The sequence below is a fragment of the Sminthopsis crassicaudata genome, chromosome 4, assembly GCF_048593235.1.
Source record: "Sminthopsis crassicaudata isolate SCR6 chromosome 4, ASM4859323v1, whole genome shotgun sequence".
Taxonomy (NCBI): domain Eukaryota; kingdom Metazoa; phylum Chordata; class Mammalia; order Dasyuromorphia; family Dasyuridae; genus Sminthopsis; species Sminthopsis crassicaudata.
The window spans coordinates 353,281,973-353,308,143 of record NC_133620.1 but is presented as its reverse complement, the minus strand read 5'-3'; the positions used below and the strand labels follow the sequence as shown (position 1 = coordinate 353,308,143).

Sequence of the window (26,171 nt, the reverse complement as noted above, 5' to 3'; positions counted from 1 at the left end):
GCCACAAATATTTTTGTACATGCGGATTCTTTTCCTTTTTTTTTTTTTTTTTTTTTTTTTTTTAATGATTTCTTTGTGATGCAAACCTAGTAATGGTATTACTAGATCTAAGGCTATACCTTTTGGGCGTAATTCCAAATAGCTCTCCAGAAAGGTTGGATCATTTCACAATTCCACCAGCAATGCATCAGTGTTCCAATTTTACCACATCTCCAACATTTATTCTTTTTTCTTTCCTGTCATATTAGCCAATCTGATAGATGTGAGATAATACATCAGAGTTATTTTAATTTGCATTTCTCTAATCAATGGCAATTTAGAGCATTTTTTCATATGACTGTAAATTATTTTAATTGCTTTATCTGAAAACTGCCAGTTCATATCCTTGGATCATTTATTAATTGGGGAATGACTTATGTTCATATAAATTTGATTCAGTTCTCTATATATTTTAGAAATGAGGCCTTTATCAGAAACACTGGCAGTAGAAATTGTTTCTCAGCTTCTGGGCAGAACTTTTTCAAAGGATTGGTCTCTGCAAGTTCTTCTAAGTAGAAAAGAACAAGTGATATAGTCATTTTTCTGCTCAAGGTTTCACTGGTCTTCAGTGAACCAAGCAAAGATTATTTTCCTGAGGTAGGGGGTGGAAAGTTTGAGAATGAGGGTAAAGAGGGCAACTGGGTGGTGATTAAAGGATATGACTGACATTTACACAGCACATTGTTCATCTCAGCAGCCCTGTGAGTTAGGTGACATGTTATCAGTTTTATAGATTAGAAAATTGAGGCTCAAAATAGTTATGATTTCCTCGTTAGTGCAATTCAAGTCTCTCCTAATAAAGTCTAGCTAGACTCCACTCTTTCACACCAAATGCTTTTTTTTTTTTTCACCTTGGAAAATTTGTGGGAAAAGGAGTGCAGGCAATGTGGTATAGGAGAAAGTATACTGGGTTTTGTTTGCTTATATGCTAGGGCTGAAGAAGCTGGATTCCAGTTTTAACTGTACTAAGCAGATCCCTTTACCTCTCTGGCCATCGATTTATTTGTAAAAGAGGGGTTTTGACTAGGCTAGTTGTAAAGAAAAACTTTCTAATATTTATTTAGACTTGTTCAAAAATGAGATAGATTGTCTCAGGAATGAATGCATTTAGGATCAAATATAAGCTCTTCTCATTACCTTTTAAAGCCCTTTATAACCTAGCCTCAGCCTATCTTTCCAGTCTTGCTCTACATTGCTCCCCTTTCTGCTCTTTGCTATTTCTCACACATCATGCTCAACTGACTGTGGTCATGCCTGGAATACACTCCCTCCTCACCTCTGTCTCATAAAACCTCTTCAGGGCAAAGCTAATTTTGACATAAGCTTTTCTTCCAATATCATACTATTTCCTTAGTATTTATTTGTATTCTCTTTTTATTCAAGTTGTTCTGATATAGATTTGTCTCTTAGAATGTTAAGTTCTTTGGGAGTAAGGGATTATGTCATTTTTAAAAATTTATATTTTCTGGGCAGCTAGGTGGCGCAGTGGATAGAGCACCAGCCTTGAATTCAGGAGGACCCAAGTTCAAATCTGATCTCAGATACTTACTTCCTAGTTGTGTGACCCTGGGCAAGTCACTTAACCCCAGCCTCAGAAAAAGAAAAAATATATATATTTTCTGGGCCTAGCACCTAGTTGAATCAGTATTTGTGTTGGGGAATGGGTTTCTGATTTCACTGAAGTTTTCAGGCTGAGGCTGGATGACTTCTGGCTGGGGAATGTTATAGAAAGAATTCTTAGTCAAATTGAGGTAACATTAAGTGGTTTGTTCGGTGGTTTTTATGATTATATTGCACTAATATCTCTTCCAGCTCTAAATTTTTATGATCCCATGAATTATTTGCACCTGCCATATCATCTAAAATAAATTTTTACTCTCTTATCCTTTTGGTTGTGAGAAGGAATTCATTGGGTTTCATTAAGGTCACTTTGCTGTCCCATGTTTTGCTTACAGAAAGATGGATTCACGATGTTACCAGGATTTTTTATCTTATTTTACCTTGTGAGACCTGAATGAAGTCACTTTTTTCATTAGTTGGCTTCTAGGCAATCAGGTGCTCATCAAGTAGGGAATACCCTTCTTTCCCAACCTGTTGGGTGAGGGCTGGGGGAAGACTTGGAGTTCTGGGGAATTTATTCTATGTATTACATGATTGGAAGGCTTCCAAACCAACCTTCAAGGTAAGATCCACTTCCCTTGATGATTACTGTCTGAACATTTGACTCCTCTCCTCACATGATCCCCAGGTGGTGCCAGGAAAAACCACGAGGCAGTAGATTATAAAAAAGTGCTGGGTGTGTGTTTGTGCATGCTCTCAAATGTGTAGATTTAGCCGTGGAAGGCAGTACAAGGGTCCAGGGAGAAATTGTAACCAGCTGCTTCTGTGCTAGCTGAAGAGATGGAGGTTGCACACAGCAGTAGGGAAAAGGCTGACTTTAGCATCGAGGAATTCAATTTGAACTTTAACTCACATACTTATAAAGCATTTATTAAATGTCTAAACAGACCCTGCTTTCTTTCTTTCTTTTTTTAAATTAATTTTATAATTATAACTTTTTTTTTGACAGTACATATGCATAGATAATTTTTTACAACATTATCTCTTGTACTCACTGCTGTTCCAAAATTTTTCCCTCCTTCCCTCCACTCCTCCCCTAGATGGCAGGCAGTCCCATACATGTTAAATATGTTATAGTATATCCTAAATACAATGTATGTGTGCAGAACTGAAGTTCTTATTGCATAGGAAGAATTGGATTCAGAAGGTAAAAATAACCTGGGAAGAAAAACAAAAATGCAAACAGTTTACACTCATTTCCCAGTGTTCCTTCTCTGGTATAGCTGATTCTGCCCATTATTGATCAATTGGAACTGAATTAGATCTTTTCTTTGTCGAAGATATCCACTTCTATCAGAATACATCCTTATACAGGATTGTTGTTGAAGATTTCCTGGTTCTGCTCATTTCTCAGCATCAGTTTATGTAAGTCTCTCCAAGCCTCTCTATATTCATCCTGCTGGTCATTTCTTACAGAACAATAATATTCCACAATATTCATATGCCACAATTTACCCAACCATTTTCCAATTGATGGGCATCCATTCATTTTCCAATTTCTAGCCACTATAAAAAAGGGTTGCCACAAACATTTGGCACATACAGATCCCTTTTCCTTCTTTACTATTTCTTTGGGATATAAGCTCAGTAGTAGCACTGCTGGATCAAAGGGTATGCACAGTTTGATAATTTTTTGGGCATAATTCCTTCCAGATTGCTCTCCAGAATGGTTGGATTCTTTCACAACTCCACCAACAATGTATTAGTGTCCCAGTTTTCCCACATCCCCTCCAACATTCATCATTATTTTTTCCTGTCATCTTAGCCAATATGACAAGTGTGTAGTGGTATCTCATAGTTGTCTTAATTTGCATTTCTCTGATCAATAGTGATTTGGAACACTCTTTCATATGAGTGGAAATAGTTTCAATTTCATCATCTGAAAATTGTCTGTTCATATCTTTTAACCATTTATCAATTGGAGAATGGCTTGATTTCTTATAAATTAGTCAGTTCTCTATATATTTTGGAAATGAGGCCTTTATCAGAACCTTTAACTGCAAAAATGTTTTCCCAGTTAGTTACTTCCCTTCTAATCTTGTTTGCATTAGTTTTGTTTGTACAAAAGCTTTTTAATTTGATATAATCAAAATTTCCTATTTTGTGTTCAATAATGATCTCTAGTTCTTCTTTGGTCACAAATTCCTTTCTCCTCCAAAGTCTGAGAGGTAAACTATCCTATGTTTCTCTAATGTATTTATGATCTCATTCTTTATGCCTAAACCATGGACCCATTTTGATTTTATCTTGGTATGTGATGTTAAGTGCAGATCCATGCCTAATTTCTGCCATACTAATTTCCAGTTTTCCCAGCAGTTTTTGTCAAATAATGAATTCTTATCCCAAGATTTGGGATCTTTGGGTTTGTCAAACACTAGATTGTCCTGTGAACCTAACCTATTCCACTGATCAACTAGTCTATTTCTTAGCCAATACCAAATGGTTTTGGTGACTGCTGCTTTATAATATAGTTTTAGATCAGGTACAGCTAGGCCACCTTCATTTGACTTTTTTTTTTTTTTTTCATTAATTCCCTTGAAATTCTCAACCTTTTGTTCTTCCATATGAATTTTGTTGTTATTTTTTTTTCTAGGTCATTAAAATAGTTTCTTGGGAGTCTGATTGGTATAGCACTAAATAAATAGATTAGTTTAGGGAGTATTGTCATCTTTATTATATTCTCTTGGCCTATCCAAGAGCACTTAATGTTTTTCTAGTTATTTAAATCTGACTTTATTTTTGTGGCAAGTATTTTGTAATTTTGCTCATATAATTCCTGACTTTCCTTTGGTAGATAGATTCCCAAATATTTTATACTAGAGACAGTATATTTTGAGTGGAATTTCTCTTTGTATCTCTTGATGTTGGATTTTGTTGGTGATGTATAAAAATTCAGAGGATTTATGTGGATTTATTTTGTATCCTGCAACTTTGCAAAAGTTGTGAATTATTTCTAATAGCTTTTTAGTAGAATCTCTAGGGTTCTCTAAGTATACTATCATATCATCTGCAAAGAGTTTGGTTTCCTCATTACCTATTCTAATTCCTTTAATCTCTTTCTCCACTCTTATTGCTGAGGCTAGCATTTCTTTTCTTTTTTTTTCCCAGTGATTATGTCTCTCTTTTTTTTTCTTTTTTATTAATTTTTATAATTATAGCATTTTCTTTGACAGTACATATGCATAGGTAAATTTTTTTTTTTTTTTTTTTTTTTTACAATATTATCCCTTGTACTCCCTTCTGTTCCGAGTTTTTCCCCTCCTTCCCTCCACCCCCTCCCCTAGATGGCAGGCATTCCCATACATATTAAATATCTTATAGTATATCCTAGGTACAATATATATGTGCAGAACTGAATTTTGTTGTTGTTGCTGTTGCAAAGGAAGGATTGTATTTGGAAGGTAAAAATAATCTGGGAAGAGAAACAAAACAAAACCAAAAAAAAAACAAAAAAAAAAACAGTGCTCACAGTTTACACTCATTTCCCAGTGTTCCTTTTCTGGATGTAACTGATTCTGTCCATCATTGATCAATTGGAATTGGATTACTTCTTCTCTATGTTGAAGATATCCACTTCCATCAGAATACATCCTCATACAGTACCATTGTTGAAGTGTATAATGATACCTTAGTTCTGCTCGTTTCACTCAGCATCATTTGATGTAAGTCTCTCCAAGCCTCTCTGTGTTCCTCCTGTTGGTCATTTCTTACAGAACGATAATATTCCATAACATTCATATACCATAATTTACCCAACCATTCTCCAATTGATGGACATCCATTTGTTTTCCAGTTTCTAGCCACTATGAAAAGGGCTGAGGCTAGCATTTCTAATAAATACAATATTGAATAGTAGGCAACCTTGTTTCGCTCCTGATCTTACTGGGAAAGGTTCCAGTTTATCCCCATTACATATGATACTTAAATATATGCTCCTGATTATTTTAAGGAATAGTCTATTTATTCCTATACTCTCAAGTGTATTTATTAGGAATGGATGTTGGATTCTCTCAAATGCTTTTTTGCATCTATTGAGATGATCATATGGTTTTTGTTAATTTGATTATTGATATAGTTGATTATGCTAATAGTTTTCCTAATATTGAACCAGCCCTGCATTCTTGGTATAAATCCTACTTGGTCATAGTGTATTATTCTGGGGGTGATTTTCTGCAATCTTTTTGCTGATATTTTATTTAAGATTTTAGCATCAATATTCATTAGGGAGATTGGTCTATAATTTTCTTTCTCTGTTTTCAACCTACCTGGTTTAGGTACCAATACCATGTCTGTATCACAAAAGGAATTTGGTAGAAGTCCTTCAATCCCTATTTTTTTCAAATAGTTTATATAACATTGGAGTTAATTGTTCTTTAAATGTTTGGTAGAATTCACATGTAAATCCATCTGCAGACCCTGCTTTCAAAGCACTTACACTGTTTTTGGGAATTGTGCATGCGTGAATATATACAAGCATGTTGAAGAGGAAGCACTTTATGTAGCCTTAAATGCTTGAGCTGTGTCTTAAAAAATAGTGAGGGATTCTTTTAGGCAGACTTGAAGAGGGAAAACCTGTCAAGTATGGAGGATGGCCCTTCAAAGTCTGGAATATGGAGGATGGGGTATTTGTGTATGAGAACAGAAAGGTCATTTTGGTTATGAACCACCATAAAATGTAGGAAGAGGACCTTTGTATAATTAGGCAGGAGAGAGAAGTTTTAAAGCCAGAGTTCATGCTTTGTCTTAAAAGCCACTGGTTATTGTTGAATAAGGGAGTGACAAAGTCAGACCTATGCTTTAGGAAATCCACTTTGCCCCCTCTGGTTGGACAGGATAGATTGAAGTGGGGAAAGAGAGGGAGGGAAACATGAGACAGGGAAAATAATTAAGAGGCCATTGAGATAGTCCATGTAGTAGGTTGATGAAGTCCTGAACTTAGGTGGCAATTGAATATGAAGAAGGATTTGGATTGTGAAGTACTGTGGAAATAGCGGCATTTGGTGACTTACTAGACATAAGGGATGGGTAAGAGTGAAGAATTGAGAATATAACTTCAAGGTTTCAAATCTGGGACACTGAAAAAATAATGATACTATCAATAGAACTAGAAAATTTTGTAAGAGAACCTGTTTTGGATAGAAATCTCAGATATTTCTGGGATCTTCAGTTTGAAATAGCTAGTTGGCAGTTGGATATGGGTAAATGGCCCTGGTGAAATAATCAGCAAAGAAATAATAATTATAAACCCTTGGAAATTGAGTATTCTAAGAGCATAGAAAGAAAAGAGAAATGGGCCCAGGACTGAAACCTGGGACACATTTACAGTGAGGGTGTGTGATATAGGTAATAAAGAAGAGGAGTGATCAGACAAGTAGGAAGGAAGCTAGTAAAAGTCAGGAGACTACCTAGTTAGGAGAATTCTGGTCAAAGAAGGATAAGGATCAATTGAAGGTCAACAGATTTGGTAGTTATAAAAGATTATTGGTAACTTTGCAGTTGAATGAATGATGAGATCTGAAGCCAGATTGGTTGGAAAGGGCAGAACATTTGTGGGGAGAGAGGAAGTGGAGGAGGCAACTTGTGTAGACAGCTAAAAGTTTGGCTGAAGGATAGAGAGGAGGGAGGGCATGATAGGTTCTGGTGACTAAAGGGGGGGGGGAGACCTGGGCAAATTTAAAAGCAGCACAGAAGAAACTGACGAGTGTAGTAATATTTGGTGGGGGGAAATTGAAGATAATTTGGATACAGTGCTGGAGATGGGAGGAAACTCATTCCTTAGATCGAGGGCATATGTTGGGTTGATCTTGGTAAGGATAAGGGCTTTTCATTATCTGAGACTGGAGGCGGCTGGGGTGGGGGGGAAGTAAGTCTTGGGAATGTTAAAGGGTTTTGAAATAAGAGAAGGGAGAAGAGGGAGGTTATAATGAATGGCCTCTTTTTTCTCGGTGTATAATTCTAGATCCTAATCTTTGGAAGGTTTAGAGAATAGAAGTTTGGAATAGCTTCTGGGGGGAGAAGGATAGGAGATCAATTAGGGAAGAATAAAAGTATTGCCTAGATGCAATGTATTACCAATCTAAAATTGAATAACATACAATTGAAGTGTACCTCGTTGGAGGCTTTCTTCAACTTGCATTCATTGGTTGCAAGTAGGAAAAGGCAACAGATGGTAGTGTTGGGGCTCAAGGGGACCCCAAAAAAGTTGGGGTTCCAGACTGGTGTTGTGAGCTGTCTCAAAAGTATTTGCAGATTCAAACCCATAAGTCAGAGTGCAAAGTTTCTTTTAATTGTAACTTCCATTAAAGCGGGCTAAGTTCCAAAAGAAGTTAGCAAAGAACCAGGGGCAAGAAGTTAAATTTATAGGGGGAAAAAATGAGAGAAACCAGGTGCTTCATGTCACTGATATGCTAATTTTATGGCTTAGAAGTGGAGTTGAGGAGTTAGTCTGGTTCTTACCTTGTGTGCAGGTACCATACCCATAATTCTCTGGACATAGTTGGGCGGGGAAGAGAGGGGGGGGGCTTCTGGAGGTGGTCTTTAGGTCTGAAACATCACTAGATCAAGTGGTGGATACCCAATTTTTTTCTGCACTTGCATCAACTTTAAGTGCCTCATTATTATTGCTCATTAGTCTCAGAAACAGTTATCATTGACCAACAGGTAATTTGACAACCAGCAATATTTATAGCCATAGCATCCTGCTCATATAGAGTAAATTGGGGCAGGATAACTTAGGGGAAGAAATATATCGTTACCAATTATATCACTTCCAAGGCTGTGATATTAGGATTATTGTTGTATCCTTCAGGGCTGCACCATATCAGTAGGAGTAATGCAGAGTAAGGTCCTGTAACAGGACAGAGTGGGGCAAGGGATTGCAGAATAGACAATATGAAGTTAAACTGTTAACCAGAGTCAAAATTGGAGGGAAGAAAGTGAATTCAGAGCTATGGTAGTGGCCTGAGAAAAGTGTTGGAGAGTATCCTAAGAATGAAGAATAGGTATAGGAGAATTAAGGCACAGGGAATGATTAAGGTTATATACAGTCAGAGATAAGTTAACTTCTCTGGGCTGCCATTTTGTCATTTATAAAATGAAGAGCATTGGACTAGGTGACCTCTAAAATCTTTTCCATGTTCTCAATTTATGATTCTATGTTTTCTAATTATCTTTTTTATGACATTATTATTATTAATTTTTTAATAAACTAGGAAAGAGAATGAAAAGTTTGATCCCTTAATGAGGGTTTAAAGACCTACTTGTTTTGATAGGGATTTTTTTTTTTCTGACAGAGTAGGAGGCTGTTAATTTCTTTAAAATTTGGTTTTATTAGCTAAGTGATCATCACCTACAGCTAGCTTCTTGGTTTCTGAACAAAAAAAAAAGATTTCTTGTTAGAGTTGGGGATTTCCTCTTCTATGATCCTGAAAGGTTTCTTATTACCAGATTACTTAGTCTGTCTCATCAGCTCTCTGATTGGGTCCATCTATCTGAGTCCAATTTGTAGATGTATATATGTTTAAAATTCTTAGGTGTTACATACTGCTGAGAACTTACCTCATTGTATGCTGAGGTGATTCTTTCTAAAGGTCTGAGCCAAAACTAACTGGACTGATTAATTTGCTTCCTTTGCTCCCCTCAAAAAGCCCCACAAAATTCAACTCAATAAATTCAAAACTGGATATAAATGATTTTGTTAGCCACACTACTCTTCCCTCACAACAGCAAGGATAATTCAGAGATTTCCAGTTTTCTTCCTTCTGAAATAGGTAGTTTATGGAGAAAAAGTCAAGTATACTCTTTATACATGTTTACATGTATAAACATGTATAAAGTATTCAATATTTTACTAAGTATGAAGGAAAGAGAATGAGGAACAAGAAGCATGCCCTGTCCTCAGGAAATTTATAGTTTAACTGGTCAGATGTGGGATTCATATCTACCCTAGGGACAAGAAGACTGGAAATCCTATTCTTGCATTCTCCTTTATATAAAGAGATCCTTATCTCTTCTAGAATGTTTAAGTTTAAGGTCCAGAAAGGCAGTTGTTTGGGTTAGTGAATTATTAGTGAATTATTTTTCCTGAAGCCGCTTTAAAAAATTAACTTGATTATAAAAGATTCAAGACAGAATAACTCTTATTAGAATTCCCCAATTTTTTCTAGCTGCATGTCCCTTAGATCATACCCTCTATCTATAATTTTCAACCTCTGCTTTTCGGGGACTTATTCTCTCTTTCAAGCATTTCATTAAAAAAACAAAAACAAAAAAACAAACCTTACTATTCCTTAAAACTATTATTCTGTATTTTTTTTTCTTTATTAAAGCTTTTTATTTTTCAAAAATATTCATGGATAATTCTTCACATTAACCCTTGCAGAACATTGTGTTCCATTTTCCCCATCCCGTCCTCCATCCCCTCCTCCAGATGGAAAGTAGCCTAATATATGTTAAACATGGTAGAAGTATATATTAAGTCCAATATGTGCATATATATTTATACAATTATCTTGCTGCACAAGAAAAATCAAATCAGACCAGAAAAAAAAAATGAGAAAGAAAATAAAATGCAAGCAAACAACTAAAAGAGTGAAAATACTATGTTGTGAACCACACTTAGTTCCCTCAGTCCTGTCTTATTATCCTATATTTCTCTTCCTTTTCCCAGCCAAACTCCTAGAAGGACTTCATGTACCTGTTGCCTCCAGTCACCACTCATTCTGATCCCCATTCCTGCTAGTTAACAGAAACTACTCTTTAGTCACCAGTGATTTCTCAGTTGCTAAATCTAATTGTCTTTTCTCATTTTTCTTCTTTCTTGACTCTGCAGCATTTTACATTAACTACCCTCTCTTTGTAAATATTCTTTCTTTTCCTTTTCAAAATTCTCCTCTTACCTCTTCTCAGCCCCTGTTCCTAACATTTCAGGGCTCTGACCTGCTCTGTTCTCGCTATCCTATTCTGTTCAGCTAAATAATTGTCATTTTTAGGCAAATGGCTTCCATAGCTACATATCTAGCCCCCTCTTCTTTCAAATCTATCTGAACATCACTTATCTACTTGTCTGCTAGATAGATCTCCCCTGGTATTCCACTTGGGATCTCCCAACTCAACATGTGCAAGACCATTTTTCCCCTCAAGAGGCTTCAGTGGTTCTTCATTGCTATTAGGATAAAATACAAATTTCTGTCTGGCATTTAAATCCCTTTATAGTTTGGTTCCAGCCTATCTTTCTAGGCCCCCCCCCCCCCCCACTATGTTCTATTCTTCTGCCAAAATGGCCTACTTGTTATTCCTCATACACATTACTTTCCTTTGCACAGGTTCTCTCTCATACCTGGAATGGTATCCTTTCTCGAATCTCTAGCTTTCTTCAAGCTTTGGTTCAAGTGCCACTTCCTTCAAGAAGTCTTTCCTAATTCCTACAGCCATTAGTCAGCCTCCTCCCTTTTCTCTGCATTTATTTTGTATATATCTTGCAATTATTCATCTATAAATGTGTTGTAACTTTCTATCCCCTCTTCCCCCCCCCCCCTTCATTAGAATATAAAGCTTTTAAAGGGACTGGATCATTTGACAGTACTTGTTTTTGTATTTATGCCCCTACCTCTGGCACTTAGGTGTTTAATACATATTTATTGCTTGATCCAGAAGCCAGGATGGGCAGCTTCCTTGTTTAAAAGCATGTAGAAGAAAGACTTAAGGAAGTATGTTTTTTGATTTATTTTTTTTTTCCTGAGGCTGGGGTTAAGTGACTTGCCCAGGGTCACACAGCTAGGAAGTGTTAAGTGTCTGAGACCAGATTTGAACTCGGGTCCTCCTGAATTCAGGGCTGGTGCTCTATCCATTGCACCACCTATCTGCCCCTTGTTTTTTGATATTTAAAAATGTACAGACAGCAAAATAACTGTTTGGACATGTGTGTATATATATGTGTGTGTGTGTGTGTGTGTGTGTGTGTGTGTATAGTATTGTAAAGTTTTTGAATTGTGAGGGTCTGATAGTCTGCTCAATTATAATCCTTCTCTGGGAAGAGATCTGTAAAATCTTTTCCTCTGTGCACAGGTTTCTTGGGAGCTCTGAATCTCCTCCAACTCTTGTCCTTTCTCAAATCAGATTGGTCTCCTTTCAGCCTGCCTGGCGTCAAGACTTTATCCCAGAGTCCCTTCTCTCAGACCCAATGCTGTCCTTCTTTTATCCTCCCAGAGAATGGGCGTGGGATAACGCAAGGGCTTTTGGGAAACATTACTTCAACCAATGAGCTTGCTCCTCCTAGAATTCCTAAGGTGTAAACTCCCTTTAAAGGCCCTAACCAAAGGTCTGAGCCAGAGAACTGTCAAGTCAACCTGAATTCTCACCTTGTCACTGTCCAGACAACCTGAGTTCTCACCTGGTAATCCTAACATAGTATTTAATTTATACTTTAACATATTTAACATGTATTGATCAACCTGCCATCTGGGGGAGGGGGTGGGGGGAAGGAGGGGAAAAATTGGAACAAAAGGTTTGGCAACTGTCAATGCTGTAAAATTACCCATGCATATATCTGGTAAATAATTTAAAAAAAAAAAGAACAATAAAAAGAACAAGCTGACAATTTTTTTAAAAAAATGTACAGAGAGTTAACATTTCCCTTCTCTAGGGCATTAGGCCTTTCTTTTGTGATTGGTTTTATGTTATGAAAGCTTGTATTCTCCAGTGAGCAGTGATATGGGGGTTACAATTATCTAACCTCATTGAGGGGATCTATATATATATATATATATCTTTTCTAGGATTGGGAGGTGATATGAATCTTTCTAATACTCTTAAGCCTTTTAGGTGACCTTGGATGCATTTTTTATTATTCCTAACCACTTATCTAAATATGATTTAAACTTTGACTCTAAAACAGGGTCTAAAGTGGTCCATATCTATTTGCCATAATCTAGGTTACAAAACAATTAATATTCTTTGACTAGAGTGCTAGAGAAATGTTAAAATGCCCAGAATTTTCCATTATGTTGAGTGATTTTTGATCTGTAATGCATAAATATTCAATTTAATAAACACTTTATTCACATATAGTGAGTAATTTATTGGGGCCTATTAATATTCCATATTTAGAGTACTGTTCTGGGTGAGGAAGAAATCTAAGGGTTTACTGAAAGCTTCCTTGCCTACCCTATATAGCATTTTGGGAGGAAGATAGAACACTGAAATCTTAAAACTTTTTTCTTCAAATTGTTTGGTTTAAAGAATCTTTGGGACAAAATCTCTACTTTGGACATGTCTAATTGAGACCTTAAATAACAGTCTGATGGGATTTTTGGAGATAAGCTTCATATCACTTTCGTGACAGCCCCTTTGTTGGAAGATGAAAATTATTTCAGACTTCTTATATGCATGTGTTACTCCCTAGAACATTGGCTTGTGTTGAATCTTTATTATTTGAGTAGTATAGTTCTTGCAGTGTAAGATTTATGCTTCCTACACATCCACTCCACTCACCTATGCACTCCTTGTGCCGTTCTGTGCCCGGTGCTGCCTGTGGAAAACAAGAATGCAGATCCTCTATATAAAAGGAGATTTGGTAGCAATTTTGACTGCCAGTCAAGTCTGAATTGAATATGTATGCATTTTTTGTAATTGAATGTATGTGTAAAACTTTTGATCCTTTATGAAATTAAGAGAATAAGGGAAATTGTGCTCTGAGTACTTGGAAATGGGAAATGCAGTTCCCCAGAGGCTGACAGATTTTTTTTTTTTTTTCCTATGAATGAGCAGGAGACATTTAAAAATTTTTTTATAACTTTTATAAAGATAATTTTCAACATTCATGTTTATAAAGACTTTGTGTTCCAACTTTTTTCTCTCTCCTTCTGTTCCCTTCCCCCCTCCCCAAGACAGAAAGCAATCTAATATAGGTTAAATATGTACAATCCTTTTAAACATATTTCTATATTTGTTATTTTGTACAAGGAAAATCAGATCTAAAGGGAAAATAACCACAAGAAAGAAAAAACAGACAAAGAAGGTGAAAATACTATGCTTCAATCCACATTCAGTCTCCATAGTTCTCTCTCTGGATACACATGGTATTTTCCATACCAAATCTTTTGGAATTGCCTTGAATTATTGCATTGTTGAGAAGAGCCAAATCCATCAAAGTCGATTATCACATAATCTGTTGTTACTGTGCACAATATTCTCCTGGTTTTGCTCACTTCACTCAGCATCAGTTTGTGCAAGCCTTTCCAGGCTTTTGTGTAATCATTTCTTATAGAACAATAATATTCTATTCATTCATATACCATAACTAATTCACTCATTCCCCAACTGATAGGCATCTACTCAATTTCCAATTCTTTGCTACTACAAAAAGAGTAAACAGCAGACATTTTAGCTAGTGCTATAACCCTTATTTCTATTGAAGATGAATTGCTTATATCCATGAGGATTTATTTCTATTGACTGAGGTGTACTGCTTTCAGATGGTACCTACAATAATGGAACATCAAAGGGCTTTTTGCTAGATAGTCTTAATATGATAGTTCCCATCTCTCACCCCTAATTTATAGGACTCAATTCAGATGCTGTGAGTATATGGCAGATGGTAAAGTGGACAAAATTGTAGGCCTGGAGTCAGGAAAATCAGAGTGCAAATTTGGGCTAAGATGCTTGCTATCTGTGTGACCCTGAGGAAGTCACTTAACATCAGTCTGCCTTAGTTCCTTGTGTGTAAAATGGGGACAAATTGGAAAAGGAAATGGCTAACCACTTTTGTAAGGAAAATCCATGGACAAAGTCCACAGGATCACAGAGTTGTATGTGACTTGAACAACAAGTGGCGAATGGTGGGCTGAAGTTTTATATAGTGAGCCGAACCAGTGCATATACCAGACACTAGGAATGAAAAGACAAATCATGCATTTCCTGCCCTCAAAGAGCCTAAGTAGGAGTAAGACTATATAAACAGATAAAACATAAAATATATATAGAATTAATATAAAACTTCTGGAGGAGAGGAAGGAGAGGGATATTAACACTATTGGTCGAATCAGGAAAGATCTTTTATAGGAGGTTGCACTTGAACTGAGCCCTGAAAGGAACCAGGAATTACAGAATGCCGAGATGAGGAAAAAGAGCATTATAAGTATGGGAAATGAAGTTGGTGTAAAATTGGGAGATATAAATATTTTGCCCTGGAAACTGCAGGCAGCCCAGATGTTCAAAGAAGTAATACGCAGTAACTCTGGGAAAATATGGTAGAATTAGATGAAGGGCTATAAATGCTCAACTAAGAGGTTTGTGTTTTGTCCTAAAAGTTCTAGGGAACTCCTGCAGCTTTTTAAGTTGAGGAATAATATGATCAGTCTCATGCTTTAGGAATATTGGTTTGGCAGCAGCAGCAGGGACCATAAATTAGACTAGCAATGTAGGTCTTGAGTCCAAGTAAGAAGTGAGGTGAGAATGGTTGCAATGTGTGTGAAGAGAAGAGAAAGAATACAGAATCTTTTATGGAGATAGACTTACATGTAGGCAGGACTGGAATACTTTTCTCTTTGGCCTCTTATTCACATTCAAATGTCCCTTTAAGACAAGTCCTATCCTAAATTCCCTTATCTCTCCACTCAGATTCCTAGTGACTTTTCCCCAGAAGTGTGTGGGGGGGGGAGTGTGTGTGTGTGTGTGTGTGTGTGTGTGTTTGCGCACCCGCGCTCATACTTGTGCACTTTGTTCATTTTATATATACTTACCTTTCTTAGTGCTCTTTCTCTCCATTGGAATATCCTTGAGGGCAGGTACAATTTTGTTTTCTTTTGTATTTCTAGTGGGAAGCATCATGGTTTTGCATGTAGTAGGTACTTAAACATTGGAATGAATTAGGATTCAGAAGCAGTATCCTTTGGAGAGCCCTAAGGTTAGGAGTCAGGAAAGCTGGGACTTCTGGTTTTTCTTGCCTTGAAACTCAGTACCTCAATTTTTTTCCATCTGATAATCCCTGAGGCTCTCTCTCTGTTTCTGAGATGCTATGAAGACATGTGTGTGGAGTATAAATCTCAGAAATCTTCTGATTTCAGAGGGAAGTATGGTGGGATTTCAATATAAACATACAGGGAAGAGAAGACTATAGAGGAAGAGCTTTAGTGAGTAGTCTTTTCCTTTGAATTAATTCTATTCTCCCTATCTCTTCTCCTCTGCAGCTGGAGGCCTCCTCTCCCCACTAAGTGCCTCTGCACTCAGTATTGGCCTCCCACCCCAAACCCCACGCTCATTGGTGCCACTGCTGTGGGACGGGCCATGGCGGGTCGGGGAGGTGCAGCACGACCCAATGGACCAGCTGCTGGCAACAAAATCTGCCAATTTAAACTGGTCTTACTGGGGGAGTCAGCAGTGGGCAAGTCCAGCCTTGTTCTCCGCTTCGTCAAGGGACAGTTTCATGAATACCAGGAGAGCACAATTGGAGGTAAGCTTGGCCAAAGGGAATCTGACTGGGGAGTGGGAATGGTAGAACAGACTTCAAGATGTCCAGTAGCCAAGTAAGAAGAAAAGTTTTGTAGGGAGGAAACTCTGGCTCCTTTCCAGAGCTGTTCTTAATGCTTGGCTCCCTTCCTCTATATCAGTAACCTCTTTAAACCCACTATTCACCTTTCTATCATGTCATGAATGACCCTTCACTTGAATTCATCACAAATGCAAATTTGGGGAGTCGTTCCTGAGATTTGGGATGAGGGAGAACATAGACACAGAGGAAACTATAGGAAACGGAGCAACATGCATACAATAGAAGTCAGAACCTTGGTATGAATTAAAACAGTAAATCCTAAGGGACAGTATTTTAAAGAATTGGCCAAAACTAACCAGGATGTACACAAAATGAAGAATGTTTTCATTCATCCCTGCAACAAGCATTGCATACTTAGCATGTGCAATGTACTGGGTTGGAGAAGATTTAAAGAATAAGATAGAATCCCTGTTCTCAAGGAATTCATATGCTTCCTTGTATAATAGACATGTAGATTTACTTTCCTTCCTAGATTTTAGGCATCATAAAACATTTGGATCAGGTCAAGAAGGGAAGAGAAGCCTTCTGGTTTGGTGAGAGACTTAACGGAACACTTAATGGAAGAGGGTGAATGGTTTTTTATGGGCCCTGAAGAAAGCATATTTTCATCAGGTGCAAGGAGACAGTTATTCCTTGCATGGGGAATGAATTAAATATAAGGCCAGAAGCAGGAAAGCACTGAGAAGGATGTTTTCAGCAATTGAGAGTTTCATTTGGAATACAGAAAGAAAATGGCATCAAATGTTGAAAGGGAGTTGGGTCCACCTTGTAGAAGGTTTCAAATGGCAGGGTGGATTTTGACTTTCATTTGGTAGCAATAGAGAACCATGAAAAGTGACATCATCAAATCTGTACATTTTGGAGATTAATCAGACATTGGTAGAATGGATTACTGTGAGAAAACACCCAAAACAGGGACACCAATTAAAAATACTTTTGGAGTAGTCATAGGATTTAAAGCTAAGAGGCATCTCAGGACATCTGGTCTGACCTCTTCCTTTTATAGATGAGGAAAATGAGGCCTAGTGTGGTGAAATGACTTCTTCAACGTCTCACAGGTACAAGCATCAGAAGGGGGATCTGAACTCAGGTCTTCTGACTTTACAGTCAGTTCTCTTCCCATGTAGCTGCTTGCTAAGGAAAATCTAGGAGAGCCTGTGTGAGCTAGGTTTATGGCAGTAAAAAATGTAAAGGCTGGGAATGAGGTGGAATTAGTAGATATGGGAGTAGCCACTCTGCGGTTAGGAGCCTAGCTGATAAAGAGAATAATGATGCCATTAACAAAAATAGGGAAGTCAGGTAAGGGAAAAAAGGGCAGGGGTTAGGAGATAATTTCATTTTTAAATATGCTTAAACTTATATACAAGTAGAAGATATAGGTAAAGATGTCAAATTTTTGAAAATTTAGATCTGGAGTAGAAATAGGTCAATGCTAGAAGCAGATTTGGGAATCTTCTACTTAGGGGTGATAGCTATGAAACCATGAACTTAGAGTAGAACAAGGGAGGAAAGATATAAAGACTGAGCCTTGGACTATACTAATCTAGTATTTTAAAAAATAGTCAGGGGCAGGTAGTTGGTGAGGTGGATAGAGTACCAGCCCTGAAGTTAGGAGAACCTGAGTTCAAATCTGGTATCAGACACTTAACACTTCCTAGCTGTGCGACCCTGGGCAAGTCACTTAACCCCAATTGCCTCCAAAAAAAAAAAAAAAAGTGAGGTGGGGTAGGCAGAAGGCTTTTTTTTCTCTCAATGAGTAAGGGAGATCTAAACATAGTTTAGAGAAGATAGAAGACAAATAAGATAACTATGGTAGAAGCAAAGTGCCAGCCAGAGGAAGTGGAAGGGGTGGTAGGGAGAGGACAGGGAGAATTCGTAGGAATTTTCTGTCCCGGGAACAGAACACTTAGAAAAAGTGTGCAGAAATCCTGGTTCTTCTCTAGGCTACTCTCTAGAAAAACATTTCTAGACCATTGATCCTAGACCAACAAACTACCTCTTCTCCTTGTCCCAACCACAGGCATTCATTTCCCAAAATTTGCCTGGTGCATTAGAAGAGGGCTAGGTTTCCTGAAGGTGACCTTTACCCCATCTTTTAAGCTATGTGAGCTTAAGTCCATGTGAGCAGTTTTCTCCACCCCAGCTGACAGTCAGCATTTAGGATATGAGGCTCTCATATCCCCTTCTAAGGAATTATTTCTCAGTGACCTGTGCCCCAGGAGTGGCATTCATGACAGAGTTTAAGATTGTCCGGATTTGAGTTACTATCTTTTCCCTTCTTGGTAAGTAAGTTAGTAAGAGACTTTTAGACAGCTGGAGACACAAACCAGTCCTATCAGCAGTTTTCCTGATGCTTCCTCAGCACTTGGTTCAAGAGGAAGAGATGGGGAAATGAGGTGGCACCCTACGTCCTTTGGGGAAGAGAGTAGGGGTGGGGTAAGAGAAGGAAAAGGAAGAAGACAACCAGCCTTTTGAACAAAGCTGCTTTGGCCATGAATCCTTTGGCTCAAAAGTGATTGTGTATGTTCTAAGTTTCTGGTATCTCCCTCAGAGTACATGCTCACCCTAGTGGTGAGAATCCAGATGACTATATTTTCCTCATGTTCAAGTAAGGAAGTACCTAATTATACTAGAGTTGCAAAATCTATGTCTAACGGTCTTGCTGTTTAGATATTATTGATTTTCCTGTTGTTGCATTACAAGAAAGGGATGCTTTTAGCTAGTTCATCCAGCAATGCAGTGGGTCATACCTTTGGCTTTCTGGGTAATAGAACTTGAGCATCTCATTGTATGTGCTATGAAGAATTGAAGGCTTGGGGAGAGAGCCCTTGGACCAACAAAGTGTATAGTGACAACTAATTAAGAATATCACCCCATCTATCTTTATTCAAGGCATAGTTCTGATCATGTCTCTCTTCATTCAGAAACTCTCAGTGGTTTCCTATTGCTTTCAGAATTAAATACAAAATTAGTCTGGCTTTTAAGGCTCTCTTCAGCCTGACTCCAACCTAAGTTTACGTTATGCTTCAGCAGAGCTAGACAAGTAATGGTTCCTCACACTCTACAGATGTCTCTGAATTTGTACATATAGAGTACTCTTACTCATTTCTGACTCTCAGAAATTTTCTTTGAGAATCAGCCCAGATTCTACCTCACTTTGTATAAATATGCTTGGTATCCTTCCTCAGAAAACCAGTTTCTTGAAGGCAAGTACTATTTCTTTCTTTGTGTTGCATCCATTGCACCTACTATAGTTCCTTCTGCTAAAGAGATGACACTTTTATGTTTCTTTTATTTGAATTGATGACCCACAACTGATCTGAATGACAGGATGCTAGACTGAAATAATAAATTCCCCTAGGGGGATCAGCTAGGAAGTATTAAGAGGAATAGATTCATAGAATATGAAGTAAAAACTAGACCTGAGAATGAATCTTTTTTGCATGATATGGAACAAGTGATCATCCACCTTATGCTTGACAATCATTAATTGATCATAAAGTCTTTGGCCAGGAGGAGCCTACTACCTCCTAAGGCTCCTTATGGGGAATTCTAATTGCCAGGAAGTTCTTTATGTCAAATTTAAATTTGCCTCTTTGCAATTTCCACTCCTTTTTTCTAGTTCCGTCCCCTGTGGTAAGGCAGAACAAATCTAATTCCATTTCTAAGTAATTTCCAAGAACTGAAGGGAGCTCAGACCCCAGTCTTCTCTTCTTTAGATCATAGCTCTTTCAGCTAATTATTTGTTGACAAGAACTTCCTGAGTATCCTCCTTTGGGCATTCTTCAGTTTATCTGTCTTCCCCGAATTGGGAGTATTTATTCCTGGTGTGGTTTGGTTTGATCAGGGCAGAGGACATTAAGACTGTCACCTCCTCATTCCTGGTTACTTTGCTTCTTAGTGCAGCTTTTTTATTTTAGCTTACATCCATATTGCATTAGTGAGCTTACAGATAACCAAAACCTTCAGTTCTTTTTCAGATCAACTAACCATACAAGCCTCTCTTATATTTGAAGTTAGTTTTTTTTAATTCAAGTAGAAGATTTTACATTTATTCCTGTTGAATTTCATCTTCTTTAGTTGGCCCAGTATTTTAGCCTGCCAAGATCTTTCTGGATGCAATGTATTAGCTATCCTATATAGCTTTGTTAATGAAGACTTCATGATCAATTAATGACAAGTTTTTAGGTTCTGCCATTCAACCAATTCCAAATCTACCTTATTATATTATCTATCTTGTAACTCACTTCTTTCTATTTTCTCCACAAGAACATGTTAAAATATATGCTAAATCCAATATATGTATAAATAGTTATACAATTATCTTGCTGTACAAGAAAAATCGGATCAAGAAGGAAAAAAAAAAAAAAACTGAGAAAAAACCAAAATGCAAGCAAACAACAATAGAAAGAGTGAGAATGCTATGACCTGTTTTTGCTAAAGCCAAAGCCAGGCTGATTTTGTGATCACTTATTCCTTTTCTAGGTGCTCATTAACCATCTTTCTAATGATAGGTCCTAGAATTTTGCCAGAGGAAAGAAACCTCTCCCATTTTACACATTCTTTTCTTTTAAAAAAATAAATGTTCATTTTTCTTCCTTCTGCCCTTCTCCTCTCATTTAACATACCTTTTGACAAGACAAAGCAATCAAAAAAAAATTTCTTAGTACTGAAACAGATATAATTTTACCTATTCCTTGTCTTTCCTGCCTCTAGCCATGAAACAAAGAGGCAATTTTTTTTTTTTTTTTTTTTTTTTAATTTTCTGTCCTCTGGGACAGTCATTGGGTTTTCTGTTACTCAGTATCCAACTTCTTTTGGTAATCTTTTTGTTTATATCATCATTGTGATGATTGATCTCTTGGGTCTGCTTAATTTTTTTCCCCATAAGTTCATATGTATCTTTCCACATTTCTCTGAATTTCTTTTCACTTTTTTTCACCACTTTTTTTTAACCATACAATGATATATATTGTTATGTTGATATTTTTTCAACTACTCTTCCTTGACAGGCATAGTTTTTAATTCATTACTATCCCAAAAAGTACTGTTGTGAATATCTGGTATAGATTAGACTTTCATTGATATCTTTGCTTCTTTGGACTATTGTTCTCCAAATTTCACTGACAGAATTTCAGCAGTTTTCTCTTCCAGTGCTTTCAGTATCTAAAATGTAGTTGAACAGGCCTAAGTACCCTGAACTCATCAAGAGTGACAGGGGAGCTCTTATTATTTCTTAGTAATTTTGGATATCAATTCCATATTAGCCACATTTGTGGGATCCTTCATAACTGCTCTCTTCCATACGTATGCATGCATGCATGTGTGCGCACATACTTTCCCCCCCCCCCCCCCCAAATATGTTATGAACCATTCATATCATGTCCTGGTTGGTTGGTTAGTCTGCTTTCCCATTACAAGCTACCCATTTTCTTCTCCTGCCTGCTTCATATTTATTCCAGTCAAAGGCTTCTCATTATCAGCCCTTTACTTCCCTTGCAGCAAACTCCTCAGTTCCAGAATTCCAACTGGAGAATTCATTTCCTACTGGAAAATTAGTAAAGGATATTGGGCTTCTCTGTAGTGTCCAATGTGAGTGAGTCTTATTTTCCCTATAACCCATAAGATGGCTTCTCTTTCAGCGGCCTTCCTCACACAGACTGTCTGCTTGGACGACACAACAGTCAAGTTTGAGATCTGGGACACAGCAGGACAAGAGCGGTATCACAGCCTGGCTCCCATGTACTATCGGGGTGCTCAGGCAGCCATTGTGGTATACGACATCACAAATACAGTAAGAACATCATTTCTTTTTCCCTCATCCTTATAGAACTTGATTTCTAGAACTAGATGGACCCTCTATCTTTGATATTTACTAGCTGTAACTTGAAACAAATCATTTTACCTCTCTGATCCTGTTACCTCATCTATAGAATGAAGAGCTTGGACTATTTGATTTAGACTACCCTAAACCAATTTAATTTTTCCCCCCTGAGGCAATTGGGTTTAAGTGACTTGCCCAGGGTCATACAGCTAGGAAGTGTTAAGTGTCTGAGGTCAGATTTGAATTCAGGTCCTCCTGACTTCAGGGCTGGTACTTTATCTACTGTACCACTTAGCTGCCCCAAATCAATATAATATTAACATAATATATGTATATAATCTTTAGTTTATTTGTTATTTATAGTTTAAGTAGGCGTTCCAGAAGATGACCTTAATCTCAACTTTCATCTTGGTTTTTAAAGTATTATTGATGCTTCTTGTTTTTACTTGAGTCATTTCAGACCTCTGCTCTCTTAGTTCTGGCTTGGATTAAATAAACTGTTAAGCAAAATCAGCTGATACAATGACTAAAGCTAGCAACACAGGTTGCAGTTTGTCTTCCACTCCAAAATTTTTTGCTTTCCAAATCACTCTTGCTTCTCTTTGTTGCGTCAGGGAGACATTGGTTTCCTTGACTTTGAGTTCAACTGCCCAGGAGTGGGTGGGCTTTGGGATGTCAGTCAGTATTTCTGCTTGGTAGTAAATTCAGTGGTGGAGAACTTTTTCTTTTGGTAAGTCCCCCTATCCCACCTCCAGGATACATTTGCACGGGCCAAGAACTGGGTGAAAGAGCTGCAACGGCAGGCTAGTCCCAACATAGTCATCGCACTCGCCGGCAACAAGGCTGACCTGGCCAGCAAGAGAGCTGTGGATTTCCAAGTGAGTAAAGGGCCCCTCATCTTGTGTCTTCTTTCCCTTACCTAAACTTGTCTAAAGTAAGAGCCCAGAGGCTTAAAGAAGGCAGCATGTCAAGGCTGGAAAGATTATTTCTACTCTCTAACCCCATATAAAGGGAATTTTGTCCCTAGTGTCTCCTTTCTCTTTGTAATGGATTTTCCTAGGGCTTGGAGGGAAGAGGGGATTGAGGATGACAGCAAACCTTGGAGCTGTAGCTGTCTGTGCTATTCTTTCCCTAGGGACAGGAGAAAAACAAGTAGGATTGGGAATGAAGCTCATGAATATTTTGTAAGATGAATGGGAATGCTGAGTAGTGGTAATGGAAGGAGACAAAAATTGCTCAAGTCAAAGGCTATTGCAGAACAAAAAATTTAGACCAAAGTACAAATTGGGGGTGGGGAATAGTAAGGGGGTGGTAAGGAGAGGATACTTTGGAGTCTCCAACCAAGATAGCTTCTCTTTCTTTTTATCCAAGGAAGCACAAGCCTATGCAGATGATAACAGCTTGCTGTTCATGGAAACATCAGCAAAGACAGCAATGAATGTGAATGAAATTTTCATGGCAATAGGTGAGTTTCTTTGTAACCTCCCTTCCTGTAATATCAAATTGTATTTTGGACTCAGTACCATCCTGTCTTGGGGTCTCTAGGTCTTTTACTGTTTGCAAATTCCCTTTTTTTTGATTCTAGGTAAAATCTGCCCTTTTAATAGATAATCCCTGGTGCCTTCACCCCAAGAACAAAGCCAATAATTCAGAGCATTTATACCATTTCTCATCTGGTACTCCAGTTATTTGGATCCTATGTCATCTAGAGATCCGGAATACCCTGTTAGCTTGTTGGGAACCAGCCATCACCCCTCAGAAGTTTTGCTTTTGCTCTGAAATCACCAGCTTAAAATTGACAGCTACTATCAGAGCTCATGTGTCGGGATTTGGATTCAGCTAGCCATCCTGTTCTTGGCATGAATTGTTACTCTTTCTTTCACCCTCCAGCCAAGAAGCTGCCCAAGAATGAGCCCCAGAATGCACCTGGTGCCCCGGGCCGGAATCGGGGTGTGGACCTCCAGGAAAACAGCCCAACCAGCAGGAGCCAGTGCTGCAGCAACTGAGCACCCATTGCCCGCCCACTGCCCCCCACCTCTCCCTGCCTGAACAACCTGACTGGAATCCACTCTAACCAATCGCACTTAACGAGAGCGAGCCGCCGCCATGGGGGGGGCCTGCCGTGATTTCTCCATATATTTTTTGATCGTAGGCTGGAGGGAGCTATTCCACCCGCACCTTTCTGTACAAATACTAATTCAATTTTAAGTCTTAAGTCACTTTTTTAATATATATGAACTTCAGCTATTCCTACCCCACCCCTCTTATTCTTTTCTGGTGGTAGCTGCATGTCCCAATTCTTCTCCCTACCCTTGTATTTTTTAGGGGTGGGGGGGATAGGGAGGTGCTTACAACCCTCCTGTCCCTTTTTCTGATTGGGAGAAGTATTGGTAGCACCTCAGTCTCATTATATCCTTACTCACCACCTTGGAGTGGGTTTTGTTTATTTTGGGACAGAAGGAAAACCCTGGATGGGGAAGGATACTAGGAGGATTTTCCCTCAGCTGGTTCTTATTGGGGCCACCCTACTCTTTTACCCCACCCCACTGACTCACAGCCCAGAGAGAAACAGCATTATTATGGCAGCCAAGAACCCTTTCCCCAAATATCTTGCTACCACCTGGACCTCTGGCTCTGAGCCCTATTTTGACCAAATCATAATGATGAGTATTTGGGGGGGTGGGGGGAAAGGGAACGAACCAACTTTTTCTGTATTTTGTATTGTATGTTTTCTTCAACATGTAACCAATCAGTATCTTGTCAATATAGTACACCGATCGACCTCTCAATTTGACTCTTTGTTTTAATATTGTTCTCTGTTATTTACAAACAGATCCTAGTAGCTTCTGAGATGAATAAAAATGCTATATATATATATATATATATATATATATGTATATATATATATGTGTGTGTGTGTGTGTGTGTGTGTGTGTGTGTGTGTGTGTGTGTAATTTTTTTTTTTTTTTCAATTTAGAAGGGGAAAATTATTTTCCCACATTCTGAGCCAGAAAAAAGTAATGTCATATGAGAAGTGGGCCTAGATGATAACTGAATTATCTTTTCCTTAACTCCCTCTTCACCAGGGCTCTGCCCATAGAAGCAGATTTGAGTCTGCTGGAACTTTTGATGTGACAGAAGATGCTAACCAACTCTTTCTCCCCTCCCCCCCCCCCCCAATCTTCCCTTATTTTCTTGGAGCTATTTGGAAAGTAGTTGGTTGTCTTCTTGTTTAGCCAAAAGAACAAAGAGTTTCACATCTGCTTTAGGCAGGATCTTGTTACCTTGATGACTAGCCCACCCCTTCTTTTTCTAAGGCTTCCTAACTCTCATTGGAAGTAAATATATTTGCAAAAACCTGACTTCAAGACCAATGGCTGCTGTTGTTCTCTGGTGGAGGAGGAGGAGGAGGAAATGGTGGTGGTGGTGGTGGTGGACCTCCTTGGAATCAAATCAATTTTAATATAAGGTGTTGGAGGGGGCAGGAATTAACTACCTCTGTTTAGGGTGAAAAAAGGGAGTACTGGATCCATTCTCTTGAAGAACAATCCCCAGAGCTGGCAAACTCCTGGAAAGCTTTGCAGGCCTACACCAAGGGATCTGGTTCTCATCTGGGAAAATGGGAGTATTGGTTTTTGATCTTGCTGTTCTCACACCAGGAGTGGTAAACAAGCCATGCAGATAGAAACCCTCCTGAGTGGGGGAAGAATCAGATTAAAATGTTATTGGAAATTTTTTTTTTAAAGAAAAATACAGTTATAGGTATTAACATTTTAAATTGAAATAAGTATACAGCCTCAAAAAAAGAAAAGTACAGTACAACATAGATATTACCTTTTTAAATGAAAAGTACAGCCCTAAAGGAACCTCATGTAAGGATTATGATGTCCCTGATTCTATTAGAGTTTGTTATCACTAGGAAGTTTAAAGGGCAGAAAAGCCTTAACTTCAGCTCTTTGATTACAGTAATCCCCCTATATATGTGACACACCTCAACAAGGGGATGGATTGAGCCTGTTAACTGATGTTTTTGCTGCTTTCTGCCTCTTACTTACACTCTCTCCCTTACACTGTCTATGCCTTCTGCTGATTTTTCTCAGATCTGTTCCAGCATTTGCCATGTCTTATAATCAAGGGAGT

General features: G+C 38.1%; 1 protein-coding gene across 1 annotated transcript in view; it reads left to right on the top strand.

Moving 5' to 3' along the window:
- RAB5C (RAB5C, member RAS oncogene family) overlaps window positions 1-24,820 on the top strand; it is a 49,331-nt gene extending 24,511 nt beyond the window's left edge. Inside the window, exons 2-6 of the mRNA XM_074261560.1 lie at window positions 15,846-16,108; window positions 21,850-22,001; window positions 22,787-22,909; window positions 23,403-23,496; window positions 23,922-24,820. Of these exons, the coding sequence (XP_074117661.1) occupies window positions 15,943-16,108; window positions 21,850-22,001; window positions 22,787-22,909; window positions 23,403-23,496; window positions 23,922-24,037 (651 nt within the window). The 5' untranslated portion in view covers window positions 15,846-15,942 and the 3' untranslated portion in view covers window positions 24,038-24,820. The remainder of the gene's footprint in view (window positions 1-15,845; window positions 16,109-21,849; window positions 22,002-22,786; window positions 22,910-23,402; window positions 23,497-23,921) is intronic.
- Window positions 24,821-26,171: the final 1,351 nt, after the last annotated feature.